Genomic DNA, 25507 nt, shown 5'->3' with positions numbered 1-25507 from the left:
CGCGCCGCAATTCGTGTGGAGGGAGCTTTAAGTCTTTATTCATACTGCCAAATTATAACTACATTTTGTAGTTTATTTCTATAATAACTATGCTGTATTGTAAGATTTTAATGATTTAGTAATATATAAAACACGGATTATTAAAAAAACGGGCCAAATTAAGTGGAATAACAATATTATCCGATTATGTTTTATTGTGTACTATGGCAGTGATTTGATTGTCTTAGTCTTTAAAAAAAAAATTACTTTGTGCACTAGAGCATAAAAGTAGCATTTTGTGCAGCCTACATCTTAGCACAAAGGAGAACTTTACGAGCATGAGAAGTGTAAAATAAATTAATTTACCTCCGTACTTAACATTACACTACACAACACGATTACAATTCCCAGACTATTCCCACCAACAAAAAACGGGCAAAATAAACTTCAATTTATATAAATAATAAAGTGCCGAAAATCTTGTAGACTACTCATTCATTTTTTTTACCTAGGTGTCTATTAGTGCTACTCTTGTTGACGTCTTGTTACTTACTGTAATTAAGCCATGAGTTAGTACCACGCTGATATTACTGTAAAAGGAGCGGCAGAAAACATGTCCATTTAATTACTAACTTAGAAGTAGGTAAATTATGTTTGTCATTAGTTCTATTAGTGGCGATCATTTAAACCACATTCATAGACGAACTCCCATAGACTGGCCATTGTGATGCAGTATGAGGATAGTGGAGGCCCGCTTCTCGATACTAACGTAGTCTTAATTTTTCACTCTAGATATTGACGTTATATGAAATATTTTTACACAATTTGATGTATATTGACCATAGCCACAGAATAAGTAATAGCATTATTATATACCATATCTATGCCTCTTCGTTTGATTTTTTCGATTCTGTATTAGGTAGGGTAAACTCGCATTATTTGGTGACACGCCTAATTCGGTGATACAAGTTTTGAAGCATGACACCCAGAAACGCTAGTGAATTAGGGCCTTTTAAATGGGCCTCACGGCAAAGCCGCCGAAGCCGTGAAGCCGTGAGGTCCCATTTAAAAGGCCCTAATTCACTAGCTTTCCTGGGTGTCATGCTTCAAAACTTGTATCACCGAATTAGGCGTGTCACCAAATAATGCGGGTTTACTCTATAGAGAGTAACTGCTAATTAAAAAATCGAATAAAAATTTAACAGGTACCTAGGTCAAGTTGTGTAAAAATAATTACTATAATGTTAAACAACCAGAGACGAAAAGGCGGTTGCGCACGGTCATCCACTTTCCTCTTACACGTAGGTTCACGATCACCGCATAATTGAAATCAGCTAATTATTATGCCAATAATTAGCTGAACGCCAATGCGCGGTGTGGCTAGCACGAATCGTCTTATATGCTATTTCTAGTGGCTAAATGGTCTGTGACCACATTATAATAAGAGTAATGGTGAGACATATTAGGCCCGATAATTATGATCGTGTGTGAACAGCTTTGATGTCCTACACGAATAAGTTTAAACCTTAGCGAGTACTGTATTTCGAGACGCTAATATAATAATAATCATCGCTTCGGGTGTTAAAAAAAATTGTGGCAGTCCCTCCCCCCATTAAGTTAAACTTTTGAACTGAGCTTACCAAAAATATGAAAAAAAAAATCAAGCTCAATAAATACCTTCCACAAAAATAATTTTGAATATGATTGCTTGATTGCTTGAGCCACTGAGTTCTCGTCTAGAAAAAGGACGTAAAGTGTCCTTATATCCTATGAAGGTACGGAACCCTTCTTATGCGTGCTCCGACACGCACTTCGGAGGTTTTTTGTATGTTGCCTGAATCTCGCATTCATAACTGCTATTTTTCGAGACAAATGTCACTGACGCTCTTTAAAATTTAGTACAATCGCCCTTTAGAAGTTCCCAACAAGTAGGATAACGGGGGGGGAGGGGAGGTGGAGACTGGCTTGATGAAGGCCCCTTTCTGAATCAAAACATGGCAAATTATATTTACAATATCCCATAAGCAGCAGAAAAATGCTGCAATGAAAAGTGAAAGTTGCTTATAAGAAGGAGAGGAAAAATTTTAGAAGAGTAGGTAGCTACTTTACGCATTTACATCATGTTCTCTGTTCTGGAAGCTCGTCGCAAAAAAGTTCAGGAACACATTTAGGGCCAGTTGCACCAATCCCAATTGACGGACTGATGAATGCCACTCAGCAGTTATGTATATAAAGCAGTTGTTCGAACCTGTTCGTCCAGAACGGCCTGTCGGTCCGTGAGGCAGTCGTTGGCCTCATCTTCTCGGTGAGCCTCCGACTCGGAGCCGTCGGGCGCGAAAGAGTGCCTGATGTTGCCCGGCAACACTGTAAAATACGGACACATTTAGCATTTCCTACACCCCGTGTGCATTTTATTTGTATTTGAATTTTTTTCGGCGTTTAGTCAATGATTATTTTCAAAACATTTTATTGATCCTATGCCTGTTTAGACAAACACCAACAAAGCGCGACACGACAGTATGACTTCAAGCCCGTTTCACGCTGGTTTCACGGAGCTTGTTACTTAATACATACAAGCTAGTCTCATTTTAACTCTTCTTATTTGAAAGAGATTTCTTATACAAATTACAGGCTTTCGGAAACTGGGTTCTAGACACCATTTTATACATACATCTACAAGTCGCAGGTTTTTAGGTCTACGCCGAATACATAGTGTAGCATGACGCTACATCTGTCGTCAATTTTGGAAACTACTTGCTTGTCTGTCATGTCTAGTTTGCTTGTTTGTTTAGTCGTGTCGTATAGTGTGAATTGATTCACGCAATTACGGTTAGATGGCGCTTTAAAGAAACACATGGAACCTTTTTTGGACTGTGATATTTTCGATATTGGCAGGTTACATTTGCGTTGAATTTTGAGTTTCAATTCTGATTCGGAAAGAAGAAATTTGTTTTCTTCGGGGTACTTCAGATGGATTTTGAGATAGACGTGTAAAGATCTGTTTGTGATTATATTAGATTTTTGCCTTGTTTTCCGTCAAAGTTAACCTTTTAATCGAGAGAAACGTTTTCTTCTGAAGTTGCCAATAATAACTTCGAGTGCGCTTTACTTCCCGTCGTTCCGCGGCCTTGTTGGCCGTAGTTGCCTGACCTTTTTTAAGGCCACCGTCGAGCAGTGCTCCGGTGGTGCGTGGTGGCCGTATCAACGACGGGGCGCAGCCGCCGACGGGCAGTCGGCAGTGGATGGTCAGGTATCAGACCCACGGAGCACACGAGCCCGCGTACTGCGTGGTTCGATAGGTCACGGTACAGCGTCGGTTGGCCGGACGTTTTCTTTGGAAAGGAACTAGCAAATTGTCATCGTCTACGGAGCTTGAATATTTTTTAACGTTATGGAATCGGTTCCCGTTTAATAACCCTATAATTGTTCATTGTTATTTTTTGTGCCATATTTCTTTTAATTTTTTTTTATGAAATAGGAGGCAAACGAGCAGACGGATCACCTGATGGTAAGCGATTAGCGCCGCCCATGGACACCCACAACACCAGAGGGGTTGTAAGTGCGTTGCCGGCCTTTAAGATGGGAGTACGCTCTTTTCTTGAAGGTTTGAAGGTCAGATCGGTCATATTCTGTTAAGCCGCTGTTATCCGTATTCCGCATTTCTTTAAGGCATTTTTTAAAATTCTAATTAATAACCTATCACCCGTTGAAACAGCCATTATTCCATTTCTTTCCTTTTACAGCTAAATTTATACGCCGATATCTTTCGCTCGTTCACCAGTTCACGCCAGTGCGGAAAGCGGACTGTAAAAAAAATATTTGTTTTTGGTTATGTTAATTTTTTTAAATTATACGTGTTGTGCAGAAATATGTGTTTTTACTGCAATAGATAGGATTTACAAGTTCTTGACTTAATAAATAAATCCAATTTGTACTCAGATAGTTATCTGTAGTCGGTTTATAAAAATCACCACAAGTTAATACATTAATCATATGTGATTTACATACAAATAATGTGATTGACTTTTCTGTAAATATTTATTTCAAAATATATTCAATCGGCTGTCTGTAAAACAGTGGTATGGCGTCGCACATTTATACGTTGGACAATATGGAGCTACTTTGCCTTTCAGTTGAATGAGGGCAGTTTATTGGCTGCCAGGTTAAGGACCAGTCACACTGAAACTTGGCGCGTAATACGTGTTTTGTCATTACATGCTGCGTAAGCGGTGCGATTATTTCTCAGCAGCGTTGTAGCTGATATTTAAGTCACACAAACGCCGCATGTACTTGTAGCGACGCGACGAAATCGCGGAGTGAGCCACGCCTACATATGTAACGGAAACCTTCATGCCAAGCTACATGTAATTTAAGCATGACGTTTTAAAATGAGAGCCTAACGTCCATTGTATGGCAGCGGCTTTTTGGCAGCGGGTTAGTGTAGGCATGCACTCTTAAGAAGGTAGTAATAGAGTTGAGGACGCCCGCCATCGCTACTACTGTGCTGTAGAGTGGTGGTACATATATGATTTGTCACCTGCGCTCGGGTCCGGCGGCGGCTCCTCCTCCCCATAGTCAAGTTCCGGTTCCGGTCCATTATCCTCGTCTGCGTTCAACAACATGAAAAAACGGAGAGAAACTATGTATTATTATTATGTTTGCACAACAATTTGCATTGGCGCAATCAGCCATAAAAACAAATTTTAATCATTTATATAATTTAAACGGTGATTCAAATAATTCTTGTCACTCATTGCTATGGTTACGCTCTCCTAAGTCACTTTATAAACCCTGGTTTCATACCATTTTACATTTCGCGTAAAATCACCCTACTATACCTAGATTAAAATTTCCCGACTATGGTCCTAACTAACTCGAATATCTTCTAGGTTATTTGAACGACTGAGTTTAAGGCAATAGTTATTTCTGCAACAAGAGAGGAAAGTTGGTTTTTCTTGCGAGTTTTTATTTTGAGTCCCGAGAATGCGAAAGATTGTATAATTGAATCACGAGCGAAGCGAGTGATTCTAAGTTAGAATCTTGAGCGTAGCGAGGGACTCAAAAACACGAGACGTAAAACAACTTTATTCTCGTGTTGCACATATAATTTTTCACCTCAGTAGTGAGAACATATTAAAGGTTAATAGTTATTTACGATACAAGTGCGGAAAAGAGGAAATTCGAAACGAGTGGCGATAAATTAACGACACGAGTTGCGAATTACCTATTCGCACGTGTATCGTACAACGTTTTACAGTACATATGGCCCTTTAAACTTTCGACATATGCACGAAAAGTGCTATTTGACGCACTAGTGCGAGAAAGTAGCACCATATTATGTACTGTAAAATGTATTTCGAAATACACAAAACAACACAGAGAAACAAAAAAAAAAACAAAAAAAGAAACAAATTGTAATAGAAGTATGAAGTGGCAGTTCATGGCCTTCACTAAATTAAAAAGCTACTTTGTTTCACTCTCTGGAGTGAGGAAAGTCGCACTTTCGTCACTCCGTGGACTGAGGAAAGTCGCACTTTCCTCACTCCAGGGAGTGACGAAAGTAGGCTTGTTCGAGCCGCTGGGGTGAAATAGTTATTTGTTATACAAGGGTGCAAAGTTGTATTTTACCCGCGAGTGTTTCAACACACGAGAAGTAAAATACACTTGCACCGGTGTGTAACAAAAAACTTTTCCCCTCACTATAGCGAGGAAAGTGCAACATCCACAGGCGTTAGATCATCTTCATCACTGGAATCACTAATTTTTTTACGATATTATAACAGAAAACACTAGAAATTCTGATTTTTACTTGAGTCGGTGAGAAGAACAGTAAAAATTTTGTTGACAATGTTGACATTTCTGTTCTGACGTATGAAATGTCAACGATGCGTTTTGAAATTGCATCGATTCAACTTGTGCGTTCAGAATTATATTTAACATCATTACAAAAAATCTAACGTTTCTTATGGAATTTTAAGGTTTATGACTTAAAATTATTAAATAAAGCTAAATTTGGTATTTTTTACTAGATTCTCAAACCATTTATTTAATGGTAATTAATATCGAACGAACCATTATCATGAGCGTTTTACGTTTTGTTATCTGTCAAGCTACTTAAACACGCTCCATCCAAGGTCAAATTACTTTCCCCACTAGTGGATAAAATGCGTTTTTCCCCGCTTGTTTTAAAGAATAATAGATGGCTTTCCGAGCTAGTGAGGGGAAAAATAGCTGACAGGACTGAATAACAACAAGAAATAGTCGACTCACCCAAATGTTTATACATCCTTTTTATACAATACCAGTGGGTATAACACAAGTGCGTCGCGACAGTATCTCACGCTCGAGATAGACTACCATCCCTTTCAATTTAATACAGTTAGAAAAAAACCGGTAGTCTATCTCGCGCGCCAGGTACTGTAGCGGTGCACTTGTGCTATTCCTTCATGAGTCAGCAAACCTCTTGTACTCTTACACAAGTTTACTATAGTCGATAAATTATCGCTAATAAAAAATTTACAAAGACACAAGCAGTACATTAATTGTGACGTGATGGATCCCTTTGTTTCCCATAAACTTATTGTTTCGAATTTCGATAGGTAGTCAGAAATTGATATCCATATGATTTATGGACATAAACATCAATGTCATAATTTTTGTTAAGTTTAAAGGATTTGCCACACGGGATGCGTTCTGCGGGCAGCGGTCAGGTCAAACTTCAACTTCAAAGGTTGCTGTCAATGTTATTCATACATAATGCAGGTTTGACCTGACTGCTGACCGCAGAACGCATCCAGTGTGGCAAATCCTTCACGCTTAATAGTTCTAATATTAAAGATTTATAATATTAAACACTATAATCACAAAAGTTATAAAATTGATGACTAATATAACATTCAAAGGTCTATCAATAATTATTCAGGAATATTTTAAGGCATATATATTTTAGCGTACTAATAGTTGTTATTCATAATATCGTTTTAATGACTAAAGTGAAACGTCCATGAAACCAAATCAATCTACTAGGAAAGTGGGTTAGGTTATTTTGGAACTGCGACCCTCACAGAATCGAACTGCTACTAAAAAGTCGGTTAGGTTAGGTTAGAACTGCAATCCTTATAGAACCGAACTGATATCAGAAAAGTGGGTAAGGTTAGGTTAGAACTGCGACTCTTACCGAACCTAAATGCTACTAGAAAAGTGGGTTCGGTTAGGTAACTAATCACGTGACGTGACTACCTATCATTATGACCTGCGAAAAAAGACCTCACAACAATTATTATAAGCAAGCCTTCAACATTATGTACCTAATGGACATAATCTGGACTGAATATTATGAGTAACAAATTTTATGTGTGTATAATTTTATGACTATTGACAATATGACTAATAAAAATTATGATGGAAAACGTTGGAAATGGACTGTTAAAATCGGAAATTAAAATCTATGGGAACCAAGACGTAGAGACCAGTGACGTGATACATGATAAATCCATTAAGAATTAAGGCACCAAACATTTAGATAATGTACAGTCAGCAGCAGAAGTTGCTAAGCGGGCGAGGTGTTCAAAATGATCTTGACGCGACTTTATTGTTAAGAGAATACGAGCGTGTCAAGGTAATTTTGAACACCTCGCCCGCTTAGCAACTTCTGCTGCTGACTGTAGGTAATAAGTCAAAACAATGAAGAATAGGACATTTGAAGTGAGACATGCGTTTACAATACAAGCATGCACCTACTCTGTGTATTATTGTCAATTGAAACCACAGTCCACACAAAAACATTGACAGTTATAATAACACTGATAAGGTTTTCCCACCACGCCCCATTAGAGGGATTGCTTATACGTTTGACAGCTGGGTAAGTCCGGGAGCAAGATAACGTCACCGGGAGAGACTTGATTAAAAATATTTTTAGGATTTCCCACAAGTAATGCATGATATAACGTAGCCTTGAAGGCATGGTTTCATGGTATTTGTTTAAAAAGGGGGCAAAGTTGTTGGCTAATCTTGAGCGGTGCGAGGGTTTCAAGGCACGAGGGTTAAACAAATTTTACCACCGAGTGAAACACAAAATTTTTCATTTTTCACCACACCAACACAAGGAAAATATTAACTGTAAAATATCAAACAAAATCAAAGCAAATCGATTCGATCAAATATCTATCATTCAAAATCATCATTTAAGAGTCAATTCTACCAGCTAACATAAGGAAACAACTCAAAATTTGCATTTTATTACATCTGGAAAAAATGCACCTTTCTCATAGTTTTTTACTACTAAGTCATAGTGTTGTGTTCCTGCCGGTAAGTAAGGAGCTCAACGAGGGAGAGGAGTGTTAGGGTCGGCAACGCGCGTGTAATATCTCCGGTGTTGCAGGCGTCCATAGGCTACGGTAACTGCTTACCATCAGGCGGGCCGTATGCTTGATTGCCACCGACGTGGTATAAAAAAAATGTATTTTCCATCGAACTGTCACTGTAGTATCTGAGATATAAAAACAAGTTGGTTTTAACCTTTGGGTAGAAGGTAAAATGGCAGTCTGTCAGTGCCTGTGCTAATTTATAGGATTAGGTCGCCGAGCCGACACCGGGCTCCCTTTAGTGAGCTGTGGCAAAAAGCCGGAACAAAAGCATTCAAGTATCATGACCTTTAGTGTCGTACTATAATTACGTCACAGTGTTGTCAGCATAGCAAAATCCGTAAAATAGCACCGGCACGCCCTCAAATCCTACGACGCTTATGTTTCCGCACAGACTCTATTAGATCACTACGTACTGACTCCGCATCACGAAGCAGCAAAGCATCAAAAAAGAAATTTATAACAAAAACCTTGTTTATTTGTTTCACGCTACTGGTAAACTAGAGATACATTTATAGTAAAGAATAAAACATGGTTATAAAGGCATTTCGTCCTCAATGCATAGAAAACGCAAGAACAATATTTCAGTAACGTCTTAAGTGGTGCTGAAACAGTGGGAATCTGAATTAAAAATATATATTCACCTCAATAAATACGTACCGTAAAATGGGGTGAGTAGGGTTCGCGGGGAGAGTTGGGTTGTTATGAATGGGCAGAGAAGGTTTGAAAGGGGGGTGAGATGGGTTTTTAGGGCTACTGCTACAAAAATAATGTATTCCAATTTTAAATGGAGCTATAGTAATACTCATAATAAAAAAAACGATCCAACAATCTTCCAATATAACTTTTTTATGAAAACCCATCTCACCCCAATTACGAGGGACTACGGGGTGAGGTGGTTTATTTTTCGTCAGTTATGAAATGGAACTACCCAAAATAAAATAAATAATGTCAGTTTTGCTCCTACTCACCCCATTTTCCGGTAACAACTCTCATGCAGGATTAGGCAGTGCAATCAAAACTGGTAGCATTGCGGCACGGTAAATATAGTCTGTCAAGCCATTTCCCTCAGTAGAACAAAAGCGGCAAATTTAAAAAATGTAGCCGCGAGGGGTTATCGTCCCATAGAAAATTTGAATTTCGCGCCTTTTTCTACTGACAAAGTTGTTTGACAGATTATATGTAGATAGTTTTCGGTTTACCCAGTGCGTGTTATTGGGACGTGGCGTGAAAACCTAAAGGCACTCACAATCCGGTGTGGGCGGCTCCGGATTGTCGAGCAGGCAGGCGGCCCACTCCGTAGCCGCGATCTCGCCGTCGCCGTCGGCGTCGCAGCCGCGGGCCCACGCGCGCGCGCAGCGCTTTGGCTTCACCAACTAATACACAATTGGATTAGTGTACTAATAGTACAAACAGAGTGGACGCTCAAGCGAGGCGTACAGCAGAGTGTGCCATGCGGCTTTCATGTTAAACAAATAGATCATGTTCTATAGAAATATTACTGTCTTCCTAAATACTGTGGCACTGTACGCTTTCTGGACGGCATTAATCGGAGACCAAGGTCTAATAATTAAACCATTATGTCGACTACTTAATTCGTATAGTTTTAAACCTTCAATAGGCAACAACCCTACAAGTGGTCAAACCCAAATTGATTTGGTGAAATTTTAATTTTCTGTCAATTACATAAATTTCAAATGGACATTAGCATATCTGGAGTGTATCTGGAGTTAGCAACCCTAGGAACCATTCGGAACAGCATTCATAACTTATAAAGAAATGTGTAGAAGTTACGCTAACCCAGGAAGAAGTTTTCATAATCATAACACTAGTATTATGTTGCGAAAAATCACTATCAAATTGTGAGAGTTCGACCACACAAAGATATAAGACGCATCGTATACGCAGCGAGTGTATCTAATCTGCGTCTAAGCCATAATTTTGCGTAGACTTTGCGCCACTTTAAAGCACCACCGGGGTAGCCGACTCCTTGTACCGTTTATAACTCTAGAAAACAAAAAACGAGTTACTTTTTTGATGAGCCTCCTCAGTCCCCTGTACTCGGGCTTCTGCAAGGCCCCGCTCCTGTCGCGGTCGAGCTCCCCGAATTTCCAGTCAGCCACGGAGCGTGGCTCCATCGAGCCCGAGCCCGACCGAGCGCGCTCATACTCTACGCTGAATATCTTTATAAGATTCGCGTTGAATAACACCCGGTCTGATCGGGAACAACCTGTTAAAGTGAGAGAGAAAATCTTTAAAACAGCTGCAGTACAAAGTAAAAGTCAAAGAATTTTTACAAAAGTTACAAGTTGTGACTTTTACACTCAGAGAAAAATCCGGAGACAAGGCTGCAGTTTTACGTTGCGAACGAATTATTGATAAAAACACAAAACTACTTTGGGACATTGACAACCTAGCCTTTGCTAGCGCAGCAACTTTTTTTTTGCGAAACGCAATTATTGCGAAACTAACAATAAAAATGTTGTTAAACTATCAATTTTTCGATGCCTTGTCATAATAGCATAGTTAAAAATGCGAATTTAACATAGTTTGGCTTTGCTCATTGCACAACGTGTGATTTGTGAGTTGTGGTTTTAGCAACTTTGAGGACCTTTGTCAAAATAACAAAAGATAACTCTGCGAAATCTTCACAGTTAAAGTTTGTGCGGTTCGCAATGTTCGCCGACACATTGTTTTTTACTTTGTGACAATAGCAGCTTCAAGAGCCTTTGTCAAAATAACAAAACAGAACTCTGCGGAATCTACACGGCTAAAGTTTGGGGGTTGACAGTGTTCACAACCACATTGATTTATACCTTGTGATGTTAGCAAATTTGAGGACCTTTGTCAAAATAACAAAGAATAACTCTGCGAAATCTTCACAGTAAAGTTTTGTGAGGTTCGCAATGTTGGCCGCCACATTGTTTTTTACTTTGTGACATTACCAATTTCAAGAGCCTTTGTCAATATAACAAAATAGAACTCTGCGGAATCTACACGGCTAAAGTTTGGGGGTTGACAGTGTTCACAACCACATTGATTTAAACCTTGTAATGTTAGCAACTTTGAGGACCCTTGTCAAAATAACAAAGAATAACTCTGTGAAATCTTCACAGTTAAGTTTTGTGCGGTTCGCAATGTTGGCCGCGACATTGTTTTTTACTTTGTGACATTAGCAACTTCAAGAGCCTTTGCCAAAATAACAAAATAGAACTCTGCTGAATCTACACGGCTAAAGTTTGGGGGTTGACAGTGTTCACAACCACATTGATTTAAACCTTGTAATGTTAGCAACTTTGAGGACCTTTGTCAAAATAACAAAGAATAACTCTGCGAAATTTTCACAGTTAAGTTTTGTGCTATTCGCAATGTTGGCCGCCACATTGTTTTTTACTTTGTGACATTGCCAATTTTAAGCGCCTTTGTCAAAATAACAAAATAGAACTCTGCGGAATCTACACGGATAAAGTTTGAGGGTTGACAGTGTTCACAACCACATTGATTTAAACCTTGTAATGTTAGCAACTTTGAGGACCCTTGTCAAAATAACAAAGAATAACTCTGTGAAATCTTCACAGTTAAGTTTTGTGCGGTTCGCAATGTTGGCCGCGACATTGTTTTTTACTTTGAGACATTAGCAACTTCAAGAGCCTTTGCCAAAATAACAAAATAGAACTCTGCTGAATCTACACGGCTAAAGTTTGGGGGTTGACAGTGTTCACAACCACATTGATTTAAACCTTGTAATGTTAGCAACTTTGAGGACCTTTGTCAAAATAACAAAGAATAACTCTGCGAAATTTTCACAGTTAAGTTTTGTGCGGTTCGCAATGTTGGCCGCCACATTGTTTTTTACTTTGTGACATTACCAATTTTAAGCGCCTTTGTCAAAATAACAAAATAGAACTCTGCGGAATCTACACGGATAAAGTTTGAGGGTTGACAGTGTTCACAACCACATTGATTTAAACCTTGTAATGTTAGCAACTTTGAGGACCCTTGTCAAAATAACAAAGAATAACTCTGTGAAATCTTCACAGTTAAGTTTTGTGCGGTTCGCAATGTTGGCCGCGACATTGTTTTTTACTTTGAGACATTAGCAACTTCAAGAGCCTTTGCCAAAATAACAAAATAGAACTCTGCTGAATCTACACGGCTAAAGTTTGGGGGTTGACAGTGTTCACAACCACATTGATTTAAACCTTGTAATGTTAGCAACTTTGAGGACCTTTGTCAAAATAACAAAGAATAACTCTGCGAAATTTTCACAGTTAAGTTTTGTGCGGTTCGCAATGTTGGCCGCCACATTGTTTTTTACTTTGTGACATTACCAATTTTAAGCGCCTTTGTCAAAATAACAAAATAGAACTCTGCGGAATCTACACGGATAAAGTTTGAGGGTTGACAGTGTTCACAACCACATTGATTTAAACCTTGTAATGTTAGCAACTTTGAGGACCTTTGTCAAAATAACAAAGAATAACTCTGCGAAATCTTCACAGTTAAGTTTTGTGCGGTTCGCAATGTTGGCCGCCACATTGTTTTTTACTTTGTGATATTAGCAACTTCAAGAGCTTTTGTCAAAATAACAAAATAGAACTCTGCGGAATCTACACGGCTAAAGTTTGGAGGTTGACAGTGTTCACAACCACATTGATTAATACCTTGTGATTTTAGCAACTTTGAGAGAGCCTTTGTCAAAATCACAAAAGAGAACTCTTAACTACAAATTTTAAGTTGATTTACAATGTTTGCAGGTGTTACAAGGGTAAATAATCCAATAATAGGTTTTTGTTTTAACCTTTTCACCGCCAAAGACGGAAAATCACGTCAGCGGAAAGTCGTACCACTGACGCCACGACATTTGCTCCTATTAGAAAACCATACATTTGGTTTATTGCTTGGCGTCTGGTCTGAGTCACGTCGAATTACTTCGCTGCTTGGCGTTGAAACGGTTAAGACATATTAAATATACTAGCTGTTGCCCGCGACTTCGTACGCGTGGATTTGTATGTTGGTGGTTATATATTTTAAATGAGCATAGAACATTATGCAGCAAAAGATATCAGTAGGGACGGTAAATCATTTGTTAATAATTATACAGCGCATGAAATTTGTCTTTCACAAAGTACAAAGTTTCAAGCCCCTAGCTGAAAAAAATTGTTCGCGATATAAACCCTCTCAACACTCAGATTTTCAAGTCCACTATTTAAAAAAAATGTTCGCTCCCACTGCAAACTTTATTAATACAAACTTTTCAAACACGGTGCAATCAGTTTTCGTCTATTTTAATATAATGCCCTTTTACCAAGTTTCATGTTCCTAGCTAAAACGAAAACTTGTACTACATATAAACTTATATACATCCCCTTTTTAACACCCTTAAGGGTAGAATTATTAAGAACGTTGAAATAACCTTTTTTGTAATATTATACAATGCCTTTCTGAGAAATTTCAATAAGCATTTGTAATGAATTCAAACTTTCAACCCCTTTTTAACTCTTTTAAGGGATGAATATTTAAAAACGCTTAAATTACTTTTCTTGTATTCTAATAATATGCCTTCATACAAAGACTTCTTAGTCCTGTACTCAAAAAAAGGTTTGATCTCCATACAAACTATCAAATAGGGCTTACAAGTTACAAGGGAAGCTTACAAGTTTCCACACATTTTTTTTTTTCGTGGTTGGGTAGATAATGTGTTTGTGTTCCAAAAATTGGTAATTTCTAGAAAAAGGCTTCGTTTTTGGGACATGGTGTTGTATAACTTTTTAATGTGGAATTTAACAAGCTTTCGTTTCGCTATACACAGTATTCACATTAAACCCAGATATTCCGAGAAAAAAAGAAAAACCAAAAAAGACTTATACTTTTCAAGATGGCGTTTGATCCCCGTGGACCCGAAGCTCCAATTTTATGACACGCAAACAGGGATCCCTGAAATTGTAGGTGTCAAATTTCATTACTGTCACTATTATTTAAACCCCATTTAAGACCTAAAATCTGTTTTTGTAGTCACATTTTTAAGTTTTACACATTTTTCCTCCACTTATTTTAGTAAATTTGTATTGCATAGCACTCGTGTACTAATTATGGATCTACTGATGTCTATTTGATTGAAATCCACTCAATAGTTTAGGCGCTAGAAGTAAAAATATGATTTACTATTCGGCGGCTATTCAAGGCGGCTGTATTAATTTTGTCTGAGTCGTAGCACGGTACGCTTATCACCATGCCTGTCACGTTCTAACAAGTATGTGAGTGCGAAAGTGACGGACTTAGTGATAGGGGAAACCATGCTGCGCGGGCTCTAGATTTAGCGACAGCGTCAGTGACAACGTCATGCTCGCGGCCCGCCAGCGCCGCGCTCACAACCCGCCCGCACCGATCTCTCTAGATAAGCAATTATTACCTAAAATAGTTTTTAATCTAACTGCTCTTTGAATCTGTCAAATGCTCACACATAATAAATTATAACCTTCTGTACGTACTACGTGCTGCCCGCACAGCATGGTTTCCCCTATCACTAAGTCCGTCACTTTCGCACTCACATACTTGTTAGAACGTGACAGGCATGGTGATAAGCGTACCGTGCTATGACTCCACTCTCCAGGTTTGCAGTTTTTTATAAGGAACAACGTACTTAATTATTATTATTTGTACTTAGTACCTACTTACTAATGCCTTTACCCTAAAAACGGAATTCTAAGAAAGGTATTTGATTGCTCAAGTCGCAATGTTAGAATTGCGGAATTTACAAGGGAAAAATTTCTCAAGTTAATAATTTCACAACTTTTACATTGCGAAATAATATAAGCATTGCTAGAAACACAATGTTAACTTTGTTAAAATAGTGATGTTGACTAGTCCTTTGCAAAATTGACAAAAGAATCGTTCATTTCGCTGGCAACATTCGTACGGTTAGGATGCGTGACAAATCGCTAACAACGGAACGTATTTATTTAGTGATTATTATTGTCTTTTCAAACAACGAACCGTTCACGTTGTTAAAAATATAAGGAAATAGTTTCTTTAAAGTTAAGACAGTTATAGGTAAATAGTAAATATAAAGGATGGACGACTTAAGTGTGTTTCTGTTCAACTGTGATTTGATACACCTTTTTGGATCGCTAAACGGTAAGTTATAATTTGTATTTACATAGTTCTAACTAGTTACTATTGTAGTTAATGTAATGTGACTGTCGTTGCTAATCGATATTTGTTTCATCCTAATAAACTATTCGAAGTCGAAGATTTCTTAAATCGAATTTAAAACAATTATTTTTAGGTTATTTTTGAATTGCAATGTTGGACCATTTTTTTTTACACGACTGCCCAAATAAAGCAATGTATTGTTGTAGACATTATAGCTCCATCGAAATGGCCATTTACTTCTTATTTTTCTTGAAATCATGGAAAATACACGTTGCAATGAAATTATGGCACTTTGAAGCCCCATGGACAAATATATCTGCAAAAATATTGCCGGCATTGTTACCGCCATGACAGTGCAGTGTAGTGGGTTAAATTTATGCAATATGCAGTACTTATTATTTATCTCTATGCTTATAGATCAGGGCGCGGATCTCGATTTTTTATTGAACGCAAACGACCATGAGTTGTCGTTATTGGTCCCGGCAGCAGTTCAAAAAGGGAAACTGCGTATGGCGTTAGACCGTGAGAGAGAACGCGTGAGCAGTTTCATTTTTTCGTATACCTACTTGATTCAAAATTTAGATGTTTTCATTACTTTGAATCAATTTTTAACCGACTTCAAAAAAGGAGGAGGTTATCAATTCGACCGTTTTTTTTTTTGTATGTATGTTACGTCATAACTCCGTCATTGGTGAACCGATTTGGAAAATTGTTTTTTTTGTTTGAATGTGTATAGTCCCAAGTTGGTCCCGTTTTTGTCAAAACCCAGTTTTGATGATGGGATCCATGAGGAATCCAGGGAAAAATTCTTGAATCTTATAGGCATACATATAGCGATTTTTGTATTTTCATTAATGAATCTAGTATTCACGTTCAGAAAAACTGACATTTAATGAAGTGGAACTGCTGATGATGATCAAAACGAAACTCTTTAACGATGCATAGTTCACTTTGACGATTTGTCCTCTTCGTTATGTTTACTAAGCCAGTAAGATTTATAAAGAATTTTTTATCAAGGTTAAGTCTGATGATGGAGATACAGCGACTTTTGTATTTTCATCAATAAACTAAGCATTAACAATTAAATAGTGCCATTTGATAAATAAATAAAAATAAATAAAATAATGTGAATGGGCATTATGGTTAAATTAATCACTCCTAATTTTATTTTATAGAGAGGAGTTACAAAAGATCCGAGGGATGTAGATGTACAGCAAGTTATAGCTCCAATTAAAAAGCAAGACTCCTTTGTGATTCCATCAAGTAGCCAAAAATCTAGTACATCCTCTGTTGTTACAACATCAACTGAATTATTGGTAATTATAATAATATTTATCTTTACTCTGTATTTAAGGTGGATCATGTTTTTGTTATGCAGAGGGAGTCAACTGTCTGTTCAATCCCCGGTCAGGGCAAATATTTGTGTGATAAACACGAGTATTTGTTCCTGAGTCTTAGGTGTTTTCTATGTATTAAACTATATAAGTATTTATATCGTCACTAGTACCCATATTACAAGTAGGCCAGGAAATAAATACATTTCACAGAATAATTATATTAAGGTACATTATTATTTTGGGTCAAATTATTTCAACTTATTTTAATACGAATTACTCCGACTAATTTATAATACATTTAATTATAATCATATATTTTTAGGGTTCCGTACCCAAAGGGTAAAAACGGGACCCTATTACTAAGACTCCGCTGTCCGTCTGTCTGTCTGTCACTAGGCTGTATCTCATGAACCGTGATAGCCAGACAGTTGTCATTTTCACAGATGATGTATTTCTGTTGCCGCTATAACAACAAATACTATAAAGTACGGAACCCTCGGTGCTCGAGTCCGACTCGCAATTGGCCGGTTTTTTACTATCCAAAAGATTAAAAGTGTAAGCTATTTCTATCATATGTAGTCAATATGAATGTTTTGTTTTTAAGTCTAAAATAAATAAATAACGTTTAGTTTGGGACTAGGTTGATTTTCTGAATAAGATTGTCTCCAAATATTTATTTTATGTATTTATTTTATGTAAATATTATGATTGTGCCCAAATAGTAAATACCCACATGACGTGACTTCTAGTTCTTTAGTAACTTAGTGCTTACTTGATTTTCAGGAATGGGACATCAATTGTGACGATTTACAGTTTATAGATGCAAGCAAACTCATAGGGGCTATAACTGGCGGAAATCTTAAACAAATTTTAGAGACATCCAGTATTGGGAAACCTCTAATCAATAAAAAGGTATTATCGTCTAGTGACCGAAAGATACTGACGGCCCTTATTGTTGAGGCTGAGGTGCGGAAATTGAAAGAAAACACTGACCCAATACGAAAAGAAACCTGGGATACGTGGACATCAGAAATTATAAAGCTTTTCCCAGGTGAAACAAAGGGGGTATATTATAATCCTTTTCGTCTTGTTGATGGAAAAGCTATCCAGGCCAGTGGCCTGATAGTGAACCGATTAATAACAGTACGCAGAAAATTAAATGCAGAAATCCGCAGCCGCAGCAGAAGTCGTAACAGCAGTAATAGCGACAAGAGCAGCGACAGCAGCGGAGACCAAAACAAGAGAAAAAAATCTGCTGTCAAATCTTCTAATGCACGGGTTAGACCTTTTCCTGACACCTTTCAAACAATAAGTACCAATCAAGACTCTGAAAAAGATACCGTGCAGTGGTTGAAGCACTCTTCTTCACCGAGAGAATTGGTAGAAACAAAATGGAACAGTTGTCTACATGAACGCATGGCTGCACTGCAAGAAGGCGACCATGTTAGTTATTTGAGCATCTTCCCAGCACTGCAATGTCCTTGGGGCTATGAATTGGTGAGTCAATGATAATACTAATCAATCAAGTGTCTTCATGCCAGACTTCATGACATCACCAGGCAGAAGTCATCAATTTGTGTTAAGTTATTTTTATACCCAACTGCAGAAAGGAGGTTAAGTTTTTCAAGCGTATGTATGTATGTATCTTTAATTATTTGGCACGCTCTACTGCCTAAACCATTTAGCGGAGTTTAACATATGAGGTGTCATTACATTTGTCTCAGTTTTGCGAGTAAATCCATACTAATATTATAAATGCGAAAGTGTGTCTATCTGTGGCGGGTGGAGTCGCGGGCTAGTAGATTATATTATTATTATGCAGTCGGGTTATTGATTTTCATTTTAAATACTCATATATACACTAGCAACATTTCTCGTTGTATGATTATGAATGATGATTGATGACTAGCAACATTTTTGATTTTGTGAAAGAGCTTTTAAGCTCTAATTGAATAACAAATGTTTGATTTCTGTTTATTTTCAGCTGGCCAGTGACTTTGACAAAATATACCCTGAAATAGAAGGAAAGTTCGAAGAAAATTTCCCGGTAGTGAAAGGTCGCCTGCTATCATTACTAGATGAGAAGGCTCAACAGCTAACACGACCTGACACTTCTATTCAAACTGTTTTGGATCTTGCAACTTGTAAGTTATATTATCGTTTTTTTGTCAAATAGTGTCTTTATTGCCTCTATATGTAAATACAGTATGTACAGTGAGCTTCGAAATTGCATACACTGTACATACTAGGGTGGCTCTAAAAAACCTTTTGTTTTATTTTGTTACACTCATTTTGCTGAAAAAATATTCCCAATTTTGTAACTTTAACTACAAGAGGATGCGTATTTATTATTTAGATTTTTATTTATGTATCTGTTTACACACCATTTGAATATTTGATTTATAAGTTTTGAAGTAAAAAAAAAAAACAATTTCATTTCTATTTTTTGTAATTTTTCAAAAGGTAGATTTTTTTAAATTCACCTAAAAATTCATAAAAATTTGAAATAAAAATGTTTTTTTACTTAATAACTTATAAATCACATTTTCAAATTATGGGAATAAAAATTGTAGTTGAGATAAAGTTGTGATTGATCAACAAAATAAGGGGGTAGAGCTTGAATTTTTCCCATACACACGTGAACCACCCTGGTACATACGTTTTATTTGTTCAGCCATATAGATTATATAGAAGTAAGTACCTAAGCATAACGTTCAAGTTCTTGCAAGGGGCTCGAGTTTGTTAATATTCTTACTCCCGGAGTAACACAGAATCACACTTGCGAAGAAAAAACTAAATTTTATGCGAAAAAATTCTTAAATACGGTGACATTTCAAACATTCGTCCGCCATATTGTGATTTTTTGCCAAGTTAGGCATCTAAGGCACATACCCATCCGGCATTCAGCCACGATTGAAAATTGAGTAAGAATATTATTTTGAACAGCTATTAAATTAATTAACCGAAATATCTAATTATAAACGTCAGTATTTTAAAAGTAAAACTCATGTATACCTACTTGGTTCATATTAAGTAGTAATAGTAGTAGTTATGACATAATAAAAAAAAAGCTGTAACTCCCTAGAGAGTTACACCTTTTTTTCACAATCCATAACTCCTGCGGGAACAATATAGGCCTTTGTCCTTTAGTACACCTGCATGATATTAGATCTTTTTCGAGCAAGTGTGATGAAAATAACATATTATATACAGGGTAGATTTTTTTAACGACACCTGTAGGCCGAGCACATGATTGACGCGACAGTATCTCGCCGCGAGATAGACTACCCGTCTTTTACTAACTGTATGAATTTAAAGGCGACGGGTAGTCTATGTCGCGGCGAGATACTCTCGCGCCAATCATGTGCTAGCCCGGCTGGAAGTGAAGTAGGTACTATAGATAGAGGAGATGACGAATTTTACTCAATAGAAACTTTACCTTAAGTAACCGTTAACCATACTAAGTATTAATTATTTTTGCAGCGGGGGAGGAACAAGCGAATGTTGCGACTTTTCTGGCAGTTCCCCTGTTGCTGAAACAAATGCACACTGTTCCCGTGAAAGGAGTCAGAAAACCCTGGAACCCGTCTAGATTAGAAGTAAGCAACGCGTTTTTAAGCTTGGTGCCATCTACATCGGACCTTCAAAGCCACTTCAGTGAACGGAAGGCCACATTGCAGGAAAAAAAATTGCCTGTTCTTCCATATTTGGTTGCTGTTGGGGCTTGCTGGCAGGATGTTACGCAGTATGATTTAATAATCTCTGAAGACATCAGGTACACGTTTCCCAGCATTTGTAAAGCTGTTTCAAATACTTTTAAGATTCTATGGGCATTAGACTTACCATATTCAAAAGATTGTGCCCCAGTCTGGATGTTTATCCAAAGAAGTATATATGTAATGAAGAGCAAGTTTGACACTGAAGGCACTCCTATGCTAGATTTGCTTGCTTCTGTTTCTAACAGGCACGATGGTGCTGTGTGCAATATGTAAAAGGTCTTTTGTCCAAATGAAGCAATTTAAAACCCATTTTACATTTTATCATCCAGGTAAATGTTATATTTGTCCAAACATGGATTGTGGGAGAACTTATCAACTCTACAATTCATTTAGGCGTCATTATTTGAAAGAACATTCAGATTCTTCTATGTTACAACAGGCTTCAAGTGTACAGGATTTTGCTATTGGACAAGAGACCTCTCCCGTGAATAATGATCCATTACATAATGTGTGTAGCGCAACCGAGTTTCAAATTAAAGAAAATAATAGTACTATACAGAGTGATAGCAAACACAACACACCGCCGCTAAGCGACAGTTTAGGTCAACTTTTCTCATCCCTGTATAGTAATCCCCATTTGCCGAACAATGTGCTAGATACAGTTTATAGCGGTATTCACAACATGTTCACTATGTCAATCAGACCTCTGTTACCAGTAACTTCTAGCTCTGCCGTAGCAAAACTGACAACCGATCTAGAGATGTTTAGTTCAACTTATAAACGACATCAGTTCTTTGAAAGTAAGGGTACTTTAGTTAATCCTGAGCCTTATACTGTAGGGCGACGATTTGATTACGTAAAAAAAAAAGGTAAAACTTATTACCAAGCAGTAGAGTGCATAGCCCATAAAATACCTATTAGAGATGTGTTGCACAAATTTTTTTCGTTGCCTAACATACTTCATGAGACCATCGATGCTATGAAAAAACTGATGGCTCATGACACGTCAAACAGTATAGAGCATTATATGCATGGTTCATTTTGGAGACAGAAAAATCATGGAGATAAGATAGTCATGCCCATATTTTTGCAAATTGACGATTTCGAGACTTTGAACCCTTTGGGTAGTCATAGTGGTGTGCACAAACTAGGAGCCGCATACATTTCTCTTCCTTGCCTGCCGTACTATTGTGCCTCTCTGTTAGGTAACATATTTTTAGTCTTACTCTATCATTCCACTGACAGAGTGGAATTTGGGAATCGTATAATATTTCAGCCCCTGATTGACCAGTTTAATGATTTATTTAAGCATGGAATAGTTTTTGATTTGCCAGATTTCAAGGGCACAATTTACTTTGAGTTGTCATTAATTTTAGGAGATAATTTAGGCTTGCATAGTGTTTTAGGATTTGTTGAGAGTTTTTCAAGCAATTTTCCTTGCAGAACATGCAAAGTAGAGAAAAAAGTCATGGCTAATCAGGTTTATGAAGATGAATCTCTCTTAAGGACCGAGTCAAATTACCAGGATGATTTAAAAACGAATAATTCATCTCTGACAGGCGTCAAAGAAAAATGTATATGGCTCGACATAGAAAATTTTAATTTATTTTCGCAAATGGGTTTTGATGTAATGCATGACATGCACGAAGGCTGTGCCAAATACGTCATGTGCTCTTTACTTGTGGTTTTTGTAGACAAAATGAAATATCTTACAATTGATATTGTTAATAACAAAATTTCCTCATTTCAATACGGTCCCGATAAAAAAGATAAGCCCGTCACGCTGGCCATGTCCAATTTACGAAAAGGCAATATACGTTTAAATGCTGCCGAAATGAGCACATTTTGCAAGTATTTTGGTGTAATGTTTGGTGATTTCATTCCAAGACATAATAAATATTGGCAACTGTATATTCAATTAATGACTGTTTTAGATTTTATTATGTCACCCCGTTTTGTATCTGAGCAAATAGACTATTTTAAGTATATGATCGCTGACTTTTGCGAAATGTACATCACACTGTTTAACCAAAGTCTTAAGCCTAAATTTCACAATTTACTGCACTATCATTCGGCAATGTTACGTTTTGGTCCCTTGAGATTTCTGTCTTCAATGCGCTACGAAGCTAAACATCGCTTCAACAAGTTAGCTGCAAAATCAACAAATAACCGAATTAACATGACACTGACAGTAGCTCGAAAGCATCAGTTGATGTTAAATGACATATTCTTGAAAGAAACTATTCGTTCGCCTCTTTCGTTTGGGGGCCAAGCAGAAGTACCAGTTAGTGAATGTAAACAGATTTTAGATCAAATGCAATGGTCAGATATTACAAAATTATATAAAGTGAGTTGGGCGGCAAAGTGTTCCGAGCGCTACCAAGTAAATTCTGTAATAGTTACTGCTATTAATGAAGAAAACATTTATTTTTCCAAAATTGATGACATATATGTTGATGGAGTGTCTAAGATTAGTTTCAAGGCTAAGCCTTTACAAACAATTGGTTTTGATAATCATTACCATGCTTATAATGTACTGGACTCATTACAATCATCACACATATACATTGATCAAGACACCATGCAGTATCCGTTTTTGTGCAACTGTGTAGTCATTGGGCATAACATTAATCTTCCTGAGTATCATATCGTACTCAGTAAACCGATTTAATTAACCCAACTAGAGTAAGATTTAATAATTTGTAGTAATAGTAAGTATGATTACAATTACTTATGCAGGTATAATGCATACCCTAACTCAGTTTAGTAAATTAAGTTCAAAAGGGCCGTGGAACATTACAGTGTTAACAATTCCTATTTTAAACATATTTTTGTTCGTATTTTATTTTACAGGAAGTAATCAAATGTTATATTACGGTAAATATGTAATGATTATTGATGGGAATAGCCCTCATTATGAAAACAGTTTTGTTCATGCAGTGATAATATGCTAATAACCCAAAAAAAAATAAAAAATCTGCGGATATAATTCGTGGTTTGGAAAATCCCCCCCCCTACACCCTCGAGGACTTTTAGTATGTTTATCTGGACACCACAAGGTATAAATAACTATACCAATTTTCAAAACAACACGAATTATTTCTGCTGATTGATATTTTCGGCTTAATTTGACGTGGCTATAAGTTTAGTTTCTATTTAAACGATATGTAACTACAGTTGTGGCCCTAAGCGCCACTTGCACCATCCTACTAACTAATGAGGGGTTAACCGGTTAACCCCTCATTAGTTAGTAGGATGGTGCAAGTGGCGCTAGATTGTTGTGTTAGGAAACACCTTGCATGTAAGTAGTGACCTGATGTATGAATAGCGTTGTCACTATAATATTGACAGTAAGGTACAGAACTGCACGGGGTGGGTCACGTTATACTGTTGTTGGTTATTACCAGTACTTAGGTTAGGTTAGGTTAGGTTAACAGCAGGTAGATATATCGTCGGGTGATAAGCAAAAGTCACTAAGTACCACCACAAGTTCATAGCCATAGTGAACCGTAATATTATGCGAATAAGGTTGATTTTTGTTTAATTATTTTTCAGTAGTTAGTGAGTTTTGCTTGTTACCTGACGGTATGCTAATTATTATTATTTGTTCACATTTAGCGGGTTCGATTCCCGGATCAGCCAGGCGATTTTTCTTAATTATTTGCAATTCGTATTGTTTTGAAATAAAAATGAAAGGAAGCTATTTTTACTTCTACTCGTCAAATATATGGTCATACTTCTAATCCATTCGCATCCATTTAACTTTGAAATAGTAGGTACAGTCAGCTTCAAATAGCCAGCCAAAGTCGCCAAATATGTCGCAACACACCTTTCTTGCCATGGGAATAAGGTTGTGTTTCGATATATTTGGCGAGTTGTCACCAAATATTTGACGAGTGGAAGTAAAAATAGCTTCATTTCTATATTTATTTAAAAACAATACGAACTACATTCAAAGAATTTGAAAAAAGTCGCCTGGCTGATCCGGGAATCGAACCCGCTTTTTTAGTACTTCTAAAGCGGGTTCGATTCCCGGATCCCGCTGACGGTACTTCTGTATAGTGGCTAGAGGGTAAATAGTATTTAAATAGGTATTTTAGTGTTGAATAATAATCACTTTTATATTCGACTCCGTATATTAAAATAACCAGTTAACTGTACAATGGTTCAGGCGGGACTGGCGTCCCGTTGATCCGTTCCTACGGATATGGGTTTTGGCTAATCAGATCAAATCGCGGTGCACGCGCGCTTGAATATGAGCTGACATAGCTTAACTGTTACTATACCGCTAAATGTGAAAAACAAAAAAAACCTTTCAATTTTACTGTACCGATCGAAAGGCTCAATCAAAGGGTTCTTCAAAATAACATAGCATCTTAAATAAATGTATGTAATTAAGCCTTCCGATCGGTACAGTAAATTGCAGGTCTTTCTTTCATTTAGCGGGTTCAATTCCCATTTTCGAAACACCGAGTGTTTGTTTTTGATTTACATATTAGTAAATAGTTGATTTTTCACTGGAAACTTTTAGTTTCCCATTATTATCTACATTATTTGTATTTTAGTGGGCAACATTTTTTTCTATTCTTACGGACCTGCAAACGTTTTTTAATAATAAAAGTTAGTTTTATAAATATTGTTGTATTTTTTCAGGTAGCTATTGTCGTTCGCGACTTTTGGCATTGCTAGTTCTGCAATGTTGAACGTAAACATTGCTATCCCCGCGATATTCCACTGCGGAGCTAGCAACGTCAGCATTGCTATCCCCGCAATATTCCACTGCGGAGCTAGCAACGTCTGAATTGCTATCCCCGCAATATTCCACTGCGGAGCTAGCAACGTCAGCATTGCTATCCCCGCAATATTCCACTGCGGAGCTAGCAACGTCAGCATTGCTATCCCCGCAATATTCCACTGCGGAGCTAGCAACGTTAGCATTGCTATCCCCGCAAAA

The 25507-nt window shown here is 37.3% G+C and overlaps 2 protein-coding genes across 4 annotated transcripts in view; one reads left to right on the top strand and one right to left on the bottom strand.

Moving 5' to 3' along the window:
• Window positions 1–25507, bottom strand: part of LOC134754279 (SPARC-related modular calcium-binding protein 1) — a 91258-nt gene that overhangs the window by 9234 nt on the left and 56517 nt on the right. The window contains exons 5-8 of one of the 2 annotated variants that reach the window (XM_063690501.1): window positions 10373–10572; window positions 9592–9718; window positions 4517–4618; window positions 2228–2343 (exon numbers count right to left, since the gene is read on the bottom strand). In XM_063690501.1, the coding sequence (XP_063546571.1) occupies window positions 2228–2343; window positions 4517–4618; window positions 9592–9718; window positions 10373–10572 (545 nt within the window). The remainder of the gene's footprint in view (window positions 1–2227; window positions 2344–4516; window positions 4619–9591; window positions 9719–10372; window positions 10573–25507) is intronic. The other variant, XM_063690502.1, reaches the window with a different exon arrangement.
• Window positions 12611–24515, top strand: LOC134754276 (uncharacterized). Of its 2 annotated transcripts, XM_063690498.1 has the most exons (6): window positions 14634–15479; window positions 15915–16033; window positions 16673–16813; window positions 17618–18331; window positions 18819–18978; window positions 20318–24515. In XM_063690498.1, exons 1-6 carry the CDS (start codon window positions 15416–15418, stop codon window positions 20824–20826), a joined length of 1707 nt encoding a protein of 568 aa, XP_063546568.1. In that variant the 5' UTR covers window positions 14634–15415; the 3' UTR covers window positions 20827–24515. The 2 variants fall into 2 exon arrangements, 1 of the variants encoding a protein (XP_063546568.1); XR_010128882.1 differs by lacking the exons at window positions 15915–16033; window positions 17618–18331; window positions 18819–18978; window positions 20318–24515 and having other exon boundaries at window positions 12611–15479; window positions 16673–17585.

Source organism: Cydia strobilella, chromosome Z (assembly GCF_947568885.1).
Source record: "Cydia strobilella chromosome Z, ilCydStro3.1, whole genome shotgun sequence".
NCBI classification, from domain to species: domain Eukaryota; kingdom Metazoa; phylum Arthropoda; class Insecta; order Lepidoptera; family Tortricidae; genus Cydia; species Cydia strobilella.
This window is presented reverse-complemented; position numbering and strand designations above follow the sequence as displayed.